Source organism: Echinops telfairi, unplaced genomic scaffold, assembly GCF_000313985.2.
Source record: "Echinops telfairi isolate 266 unplaced genomic scaffold, ASM31398v2 ScPeMD7_18;HRSCAF=68, whole genome shotgun sequence".
In the NCBI taxonomy this organism is placed as follows: Eukaryota; Metazoa; Chordata; class Mammalia; order Afrosoricida; family Tenrecidae; genus Echinops; species Echinops telfairi.
Genome location: NW_022103915.1, coordinates 62,575,509 through 62,585,491, shown reverse-complemented (window position 1 = coordinate 62,585,491; position 9,983 = coordinate 62,575,509). Strand labels below are relative to the sequence as shown.

The 9,983-nt window shown below is 40.6% G+C and overlaps 1 protein-coding gene across 1 annotated transcript in view; it reads right to left on the bottom strand.

Annotated features, from left to right (window-relative positions):
• FSCB (fibrous sheath CABYR binding protein) overlaps positions 1-2,989 on the bottom strand; it is a 56,104-nt gene extending 53,115 nt beyond the window's left edge. Inside the window, exon 1 of the mRNA XM_030884880.2 lies at positions 14-2,989. Coding sequence (XP_030740740.1) covers positions 14-2,883 — 2,870 coding nt within the window. The 5' untranslated portion in view covers positions 2,884-2,989. The remainder of the gene's footprint in view (positions 1-13) is intronic.
• Between the last annotated feature and the right edge of the window lie 6,994 nt (positions 2,990-9,983).

The following is a 9,983-nucleotide window of genomic DNA, read 5'->3' as shown; positions in this document are numbered from 1 at the left end:
AGCTGGTGGAGACTGAAGTTCAGTAGCCTCATCCTCAGGAGCCTTCTCAGCTGGGAGAAGCAGAACTTCAGCAGGGACTTGATCTATCGAAGCTTTCTCAGCTGGTGGAGACTGAAGTTCAGTAGCCTCATCCTCAGGTGCCTTCTCAGCTGGTGGAGACTGGGCTTTGGCAGTGTCAGCTACCTGAGCTGAGGGAGGCTGTATTTCATCAGAGATCTCTTCTCTAGAATTTTCTACAGCAGGTAAAAACTCAACTTCATGAGAGGACTCTTTTACTGGAGGTTCCTCACCTAATGGAGGTTGAGTTTCAGCAGGGGCCTCTTCTGCAAATATTTCTTCAGCTGGTAGAGGCTGGACTTCAGAAGGGACCTCTTTTATTGGGGCTTCCTCAGCTGATGGAGACTGAGGCTCAGCAGGAGCCTCTTCTTCAGGGACCCCCTTAGCTAGTAAAGGCTGAGGCTCACCAGGAACCGAACTCACCTCCACACCTGATGAATGCTGAACTCCAGCAGGGAGTTCTTCAGGAACTTCTTTGTCAAGGCCTTCCTCTGCTGGTAGATGCTGGGTTTCAGCAGGAGCCTCTTCTGCAGGAGTTTCTGCAGCTACTGGACCTTCTTCAGTCTGGGTAAACTCAACTTTTTCAGGGGCCTCCGCTGCTAAAATCTCTTCAGTTGATGGTAGCTGACCTGCAGCAGGGACATCTTCTTTAAGGATCTCTTCAGCTGGTGAAGATTTAACTTCAGCAGGGAGTTCTTCTATATGGACCTCAGATGATGGAGATTGAACTTCAGCAGGGAGTTCTTGTGCTGGAGCTTTCTCCTCTAGTGGAGATTGAATTTCAGCAGGGGGTTCATCTATAGGGACTTCAGATGGTGGAGATGGAACTTCAGCAGGGAATTCTTGTGCGAGAGCCTCCTCTGCTAGTGGAGATTGAGTTTCAGCGAGGGGTTCTTCTACATGGACCTCAGCTAGTGGAGATTGAACTTCAGCAGGGAGTTCTTCTACATGAACCTCAGCTAGTGGAGATTGAACTTCAGCAGGGAGTTCTTCTATATGAGCCTCAGGTGGTGGAGATTGAACTTCAGCATGGAGTTCTTGTGTGGGGGCTTCCTCCACTAGTGGAAATTGAATTTCAGCAAGGCGTTCTTCTATATGGACCTCAGATAATGGAGTTTGAACTTCAGCAGGAAGTTCTTTATGGACCTCAGGTGGTGGAGATTGAACTTCAGCAGGGAGTTCTTGTGCTGGCGCCTCCTCTGCTAGTGGAGATTGAATTTCAGCAGGGGGTTCATCTATTTGAGCCTCAGGTGGTGGAGATTGAGCTTCAGCAGGGGTCTCTTCTGTAGGAGATCCTTCATCTAGTAGAGGGTGAAGCTCAGCAGCAGTCTCTTCTGAAGGAGTCCTTTTGTCTGCTGGAGCCTGAACTTTAGAAGATGCCTCTTCTTCGGGGGCCTCTTCAGTTGACTCTTCAGGAGACTGTTCCTCACCAGGGGCCTCTTCACTGTGTAAAAGCTGATGTTCAACAAGAGTCTCTTCGGCAGAGATAGGCTGTTCTGGAGCAGCAGCCTCTGCTTCAGAAGCATCCTTACGTGGTGGAGACAGTTCTTCCATAGGGGCCTCTTCAGTAAGGGTAATCTCTTCATCAAGACTTCCTTCAGCTGTGGAAGATCGTACTTTAGCAGGAGTTTCATCTGCCTTAACTTCCTCGACTGGTGAAGTCTGGGGTTCAACAGAGGTCTCTTTCACAGGGACGGGTTCTAGTTTCACAGCAGCCGCTTCTGAAGTCACCACTTCAGCCAGTGGAGGTTGTATTTCTACAGTGGCTTCATCAGCTGATGGTGAAGGAGGTTCGGCTGGGGCCTCGTCTGTAGGAGTCTTTTCAGCTACTTGAGACGGTACTTCAACAGGGACTTCCTCAATAGCTGTGGGCTGTATTTCAACAGAAGTTTCTTCAGTTGTTGGTGACGGGGCTTCAGCAGGGGTTTCTTCTGCATCCAAGGGCTGTACTTCAGCCAAGACTTTGATATCTGAGGGAAGATTTGTTTCAACAGATTCCTCTTCCTTAACAAAAGGACCATTTTCTAAAACAGTTAGCAGAGCCTCACTCCTAGGTTCATGTTCTGAAATGAATACTGGAGTTTGTTCACTAATTGAAGCTTTGCGGAAAGTTTTCTGCATGATTTCCTCTTTGCTACTTGTTCCTGCTTGAAATTCAGGATGGTCACTACCAAAAATCTTCCCTGAGGACTTACGTTTCTGGGCACCTTCCTTTGACTTTGTAAAAGAACCACCAGACTTGTAACCAAATACCATGTCTGATTCACTAAAGTATGTCTGCTGTTCCTTGTCCACCATTTCTATTTGCGGAGTGTTCATCGTGGTCCAGTCCCCAGTACAACTTGTCTGCTGCGATCTGTCTATTTTTAGTTGAACTGATTGTTTTCGTGGTGACATTTCAATTTCACGAGCTCTTTCTAGCAACTCAGGGGCTGTTTCTCCAACATTAGCTGGCTTTTCTTCAGGAACCCCTGTTTCACCAACAGATTTCACTTCTTTGTTCTCTTCTACAATGGCATCTGTCTGAAGATATTTATCCATCATTTCCTGCCCACGTTTTCTTTTTGTCCAAGTTTGCTGAAGTTGAGAAGATACTCTACAGGACTCATATTCTTTGGCAGAATAGTTTACTTTATTTCCGGGAATACTACCAATCCTATGGGTAGCTTTGGGACCAGATGATTGCGGTGTGGCTGTGTATTTCTTTTTCTCTGTCATTTCAGTCTGTTGGGACTTGTCGACCATCGGTTGGCTAGGCTGTCTTCTCTTTCGAATTTCTTGCCTCCCTGATGAGATAGGCTGATCATGTTCATCACTTTCTTCCATATTATTTAATGGTGAATTTCAGTTTTGTGACTCTTCAAGTTACTAATCATCAAGATCATGAAAGTGCCAGATGGTTAAGCCTTTGCATTTCTTCATTAAGTGGTGTTGTGTTACACTTCCGCAGAAAGACGAGAAATACATAAACTATTGCATTCTGTACTACACTCGTTGGATCCCACCTTACTCAGTCTGCATGTTTCTGGTTGTCTCCGTGATGACTAACTATCACTTGTAGAAGTTTCCCACAGGAGTCTATGACATCACTGTCATTCTCCTCACCAGGTTCCATCTACAGAGTTCCCAGCACTTGTTACCTTGATGTATGCCCATAGGATACAAGTGAGAGAGATACTTTTTGAAGCAAATTATGTTCAAATGAGTATTTTCCTACCAGATTAACATTACATAGACTGCAGTAATTCCACTTTCTAATTATTGAAGTTGATGTTTTTTAACTTCATCTTAGTATCAAAGATAGTTATATGTAGGACTTAGGAATGCAGCAACTTGTTTTCAGTTGCTGAAGAAATAAATAAAAACGTGTGGATGACTATTACTATATGTTTATATGATTTGAAAAGAAGTCAATATATCTTAGAAAACTTGATTGTGAGTGTATATCCATGTCAGTTTTTAACCTATGTCCTTAATTTGCAATATTTACATTATGTGATGAGATATCTACAAAAACATATAATGCGTAACACCTCAAATAGGGAAATTTTTATTTCAAACTATTTCAAAAAATAGTTAAACTGCGAATTTAAACGTAATAATGTTGAGTTTAAAGATATTCCAAGTGAAATAAACTCTTCTTCGGATGGAGTCACTATGAGGGGCCTTCAAAACGGTTATGGAAAATGGAATGAAAGATAATGGAGTTTTTTTCCAAGAAAGTTTGAACTCTACTCTTATATTCCACTGAGTCCAAATTTGAACTTACAGCCATTGAATCAATTCCAGCTCATAATTACCCTAGAAGATAGAGTAGAATTGCCCGTGTGTATTTCTGAAAGCTTTAATCATTATGGGAATAAAAAGCCTCAGTTTTTCTCCTATTAGCAGCTCATGGATTTGAACTGCGACCTGTGCTCAGCAACCAAACTTCTAATGCACTCTATTACCAGGGTTCTTATTCTCCTGAATAACCCTAGCAAATTAACTCCTCAATGAAGCCAAAATAATAAAGTCCTGAAAAAGAGAAACCTCAGCTAATCAAATTGTAAATAACATAATACAATATTAGACTTGGGATATAGATAAAACTATAACTCATATATCACACATAATTTCACTAAGTGGATGGAGATTGTTTTTTTTTTAAAAAGAACAAAAATATTTTCCTTTAGTCTCAGAAAAGTTGATATAAATAAATAATGGTCGATCATTATAGTAGATACAGAGGATGAGGTGGATGAGGAGGAAAGATAGGTGATTTCTATTAAATCAACTCAAATTATGGTGACCAGGTCTACAACTGAAGGAAAGACCACACAGTCCCATGTCACCTTCATAAATCCTGGCATGTCCAGTCTGTCACTGCAGCTATTGTGCCAATCCATCTCACCAAAATCCATCTTCTTCACCCTCTACTTCACCAAATGTGATGGCTTCATCTCACAATTGATCCTTCCTGATGTGTTCAGACCAAAGATATCAAAGCATGTTATATTTAGTACCCATAAGGGTTTCACTGGATAATTTTTACAAGTATATTAGCAAGCCTTTTACCCAGTCTTACTTAACCTTGAAGGTCCATTGACCCTGTTCATCATGGTCAGTACTACAAATATTTGAAATACCTGTGGCATAGTTTCCAGCACACATTTTCAACCTGTGTGCTGAGCAAATAAGAAAAAAAGCTGATTATATGAAGAAGAATATGGCATCAGGATCGGAGGAAGGGCTATTAACAGTTTGAGCTATACATCTTCAATGCCTGCTGAAAGCGAGGACTTGAAGCACAAACTAGTGACGATTAGGAGCTATAACATTCAGTATGGATTACAACTCAGTGTCAAGAAGACCAAAATCCTCACAACTGGACTACCAGGTAACATCATTATACATGGAAAAAAGGTTCAAGTTGTCCAGGATTATGTCTTGGTTGGATCTACTATCAGGGCTCATGGAAATAGCAGTCGAGAGATCAAAAGAGGCATTGCATTAGGTCAATCTGCTGCACAAGACCTCTTCAGAGTATTGAAAAGCCAGGATGTTACTTTGAGGACGAAGGTGCGCCTGACCCAAGCCATAATATTTTCAATCGCCTCTTATGCATATGATGGTTGGACATCAAATAAAGAAGATCGAAGAAGAATTGATGCATTTGAATTGTGGTGCTGGGGAAGAACATTGAAATACCACAGACTGTTCAAAGAACAAACCGATCTGTTTTGGAAGACAAATTGCCAGAGTGCTCCTTAGAAGCAAGGATGGTGAGACCTTGTCTTGCAAACTTTGCACATATTGTCAGGAGAGTCCAGTCTCTGGAGAAGAACATCATGTTCAGTAAAGTGGAGGGGCAACTACAGAGAAAAAAGAAAAACCGTAGAGGAAGGCCCTCAATGAGATGGATTGATACAGGAGCTGCAACAATGGGTTCAAGCAGGTGAACAATTGTGAGGATGGTTCAGGACTGGACAGTGTTTTGTTCTGTTGTGCATAGAGTTTATGGGTCAGAGGCAACTTGATGGCACCTAACAACAACAGCTACCAGCACAACAGCAACTAAACAAGCCACCGCAGTACAACAAACTAACAGGTGATGGTATGAAAAATCACCGAACTGTGTGATACATGACATATGTCGATAAAACTGTTAAAAGAAAAAGAAAAAACGAATGAGGAAAATTAGAACTGTAAAAGAAAGGAGTTCTGAAAGAGACGAGGTAAAGCAAACATGCTCAGCATGTTTTGAAGCTCTGACAGTGCAGCAGTAAGTGTTCCTTTGCTAACCCAAAGTTCACTATCACCCAGAATTGGGTGGATGACAGTGAGAGCACCCCCCACCCCCCATGAGAAAGCCTGGAGGACCCACTCCCATAAAGATTCAGCATAGAAAACCCTTGAGTTGAAATGGAATCAACAGCGCCTATTTTATTCATTTGGAAAAAATTAAAAATTCTTTATCCTGTATTGTCCCTAAAGAACAGAAAAATATCATTGAATAATTCACCTTGCTTCACTTACACTGGTCATGATTGTATCTTGATTATTTTAGCTAAGCAAAAGAGTACTTGCCACATTCTTTGATCCTGGTCCTAGTATAGTACGTCTCTTGGCAGTAATCTGTGATTTTGTGCGGTATATGTATAGAAAGAGATGTGATTAGAAAACATGCTACTTGTCATGTATCCCAATTTGCTCTATTTTCATTATTTTTTTTCTGCTCCACTATTTTGTATCTGTCTAAAATGTAATAAATAAAAGCAATAGTCATTTTACAAAAGAATTGACAGACCTACTCTTGTTTGTAAATCCAGTTGTTTACAAATCTCCTTGTGCTCTGATGATCCACTCAGTTGTATCTGTCCAGTGTTGAACATATGTTTTGTAATTAAGTTTGTGATATTTTATGCACTATCTTCAAAGTCTATTTGGGGTCAATTTATAACATAAAACAATGTCAAAACCAGCATTGCATTAATTGAATTCATATATCATTTCAGTTATTGGATTAATTTTGCTGTCAAAAAAGATTTTCCTCATAAATAAACTGAATTTTAACCGTTTAGTATCCAAGCCACAGATATTTGTTTAGCCCTCCAATATATAATTAAGGACTTGATCTTGCTTGATAACACACCAAACTTCCTTAGTAAGCTATCTTTTGCCACTGGTATTAACTTAGACATAGAAGCAACTTGGCAAACATAAATTAATTAAAATTTTCACTTGTAATCCCAGATACAATTACAAGGGATTTCTTGCAGCAGTTCCCCATCCGGTTTCTTAAGAGGTCTGTAAGGACCAGCCTCACAACCGAGAGGGTCTATGGAGCAATTGTGCAACTGAAAGAAAATATAGAGACAGGGGTTTAAGGTGCTCACCTCTTCATGCAGCCAAGAACAAGAGAGAAAAAGAGCAAATGTATTGAACAATGAGCTTATATAGTCTCAGGACATGCAAGCCCATCAATCAAAGTCAACTACATAGGTAACAAGGTGGACAGTGTCTTAACCCTAAATACCCCTGCGCTCATTGGGGGAGAAACCTAATCCTAGAAGTGGGGGCTGGCAGAGGGGTGTGGACCACTTCTTGAGTGGGGAGAGCAATGGAAACAAGTCTGCTCCTATAGATGGATAAAGGCCTCCAGCCTCACAGCAATCAGCCATGTGCTTGTAAGAAATATTATGGTAGCACTATTATTGGGCGGAAATTGTGGGGAATAGTGGGGAATGATTTTTAATTAGGGGAATGTGACTGGGGTTAATCTCCAACTCGCAAATGTGAAGGCCATCCTCCACCAGAGTCTTGGTTTTCCCAACTCTTTATTACGAGGGAAGAGAATTTGTCCACACATGTTCTCTTCGCGGCACTCAGTTTCCCACAGCCTCCTGTTTCTTCATGTGCCCCTTTCCTTACCATCTTCCTGACTCACTCATGATTAGTCAAGTGAGGGCTTGGCATTGTACCCTTTGTTTTGCAAAACTCACCTTTTCCAGTTCTCTCACCCTCACTTGATTTTTTTCTCAAACACTGAGTTGTTTTTCTTATTTATGACTAACGTCTGACATTTAGTTTCCATGCCACCCTTAATTCATTTCTAAAACCGAAAACAAAGGTAGATTTTCCAAGTCAGTTTAAGGCCTCCCTCTGACGATTCATATTTGATTCTACCAAAAAAAAATTTTCTGAATAGCATTTAATTTCATTTATAAAATTAATTATTTTGAAAAGCATACATAAGAGTTGACAGAGATATTTCAAATCAATATACACTAAATACTGATAAGATAAAAATCACATTAACACTTTATATCTAAATTGTGACCCACATTGCTTTGTTCTTAATTGAATAGCTCAAATAAAAAAGTCTGTGAAATGTTCATTGTAAGTAATGACCAAGAGGTCATTGCTAACTTTAGTAAGTTTAGTGGAAGAATGGGGACTGAAATAATGAAAATCCAAAGTTCCTATACTGAAAAATGTTTGTAAATTAGATAGCAATAAGCAATTAGGAAAAATAAGTGTACCACATAACATTGACAAAGAGGTAATCTTACTACAAAAAGTAAATAAATAAAGCCATTTACCTTGTTCTGGCCAGCTTTGTTTATTCTGAGGGTATTAGACATTTATCCACACATTTTTCCTGTTGAGTACTTATGAAAAAGATATCTCATGAGTGCAAAGTTTGGGGTTTATTTTATTATAGTTTTAGGGGGGTTGTATGATTTGTTTGGATTTAACATTAAGAGGAAACAGCTAGAGAATGGAAATAAGTAGATTACATAGTGGGAGATTGTGTTTCTGTGTGAGCTTTTATCACCTGTCACATTTCTTTTATAACAAGATGCTGTAGTATAGAATATATTTACTCCAAGATTAATACAATAACCTAAGTTCCAGAATAGATATTTTTGTTAGTACATATACAAGATAATTTCCAAAATGTTGTGTAATGAGAAATAATACTCACGCTGATTATTCAAATTTTAACCTTTTAAATTACATATCATGCTGGATGCCTTCCAGTCAGCCCCCTGGATCTGCTCTTCACCCTTTCCTTCCTACACTTCATACCAGGAATCACATTCAAACAGACTGCAACAATGGGTGACTGCTCTCTGGATGTGGGTAGATTCTGTGAATAGCGTGCACTTGCTAGAAAACCTGACAGGTTGGGGGCAATAGGGAGGAGTTTCGGGGAACAGAGTTTTCCTTAACTCCGTCCCTGAAGAACTTATGTGCACTAGGTCAGCTCCTTATCCAAAAATCATAGTTTCTATCGTCCAATCCTTTGCTCATGACTCTCACTTCACAGTGCAGACCCATGAGGAAATTTATTCTTAAAAACCTTTCCCCAATCTAGATACAGTAGTGGTACCAGGTCCAGAGTAATACAAGATTTCGCCAACACTCTGCCCAAACTTTTATAATTAGTTCCCTTATTAAATAAACTCTCCTTAAATTAAACAACTACTGCCCTGGTTGACTCATCTCTTCCGTGTGACCCTTCTGTGAGGGGATGCCCCTTTGTCTACGGATGGGTTTTGGGTCTCTGCTCTGACTCCCCTCATTCTCAACAATGTTTTGTTTGTTTGTTGTTTGTTTGTTATGGATCTTCTGATGCCTTTTACTCAGTCCCGACAACACCTCATGATCACGCACGCTGGTGTGCTTCTTCCATGTGGGCTTGTTGCTTTTCTGCTAGATGGCAGCTTGTTTAAGTTCAAGCCTTTAAGACCCCAGACACTATACCTTTTGATAGCGGGCACCATCCACTTTCTCCACCACACTTGCTTATGCACCCATTTTGTCTTCTGCGATTATGCGGGGAGGGTGAGCATCACAGAATGCCAGTTTGTTAGAACAAAGTGTTCTTGTATTGAGTGAAGGTATGAACAGAGGCCCAAAGTCTGTCCACTACCTCAGTGAACTGCCATGTAAATATATGCACATTGGCCAATACCTCTATTTTTATGAATTAATATATTTACATATGTACACACCTATGCTTATACCTCTCTATCCATAGCTTTGCTTCCTAGATTGTTCCTCTGTTTCCTTTTACCTTCCTCCTGCCCCACCATCACACCTGCTCTACTCCTGCCTCTTAGTACTTCCTCTCAGCGAGATTGCTGTTGCTCCAACACCCCCAGGATCGCTACATCCTCCTTATTGTTGATTTTAATTCCCTAGTTGTTTCCCTGTTTATGGCATTGTTTGCTCACCACTCCCTTACCCCACCTCCTTCTCCCCACAAGTCCCCCTGGGACTTTTGGTGCGGTTGCTTTCTCCTTGAGCTTGCTTCCCATGCCTATCTTATATAGGTAGGCAAACCAATGATTAGATACACCAAACAAAAAGAAAACTAAAGATTGAAAAACAGGAAAGAAAGAAAGGAGAAAGAGAGAGAGAGAGAGAGAGAGAGA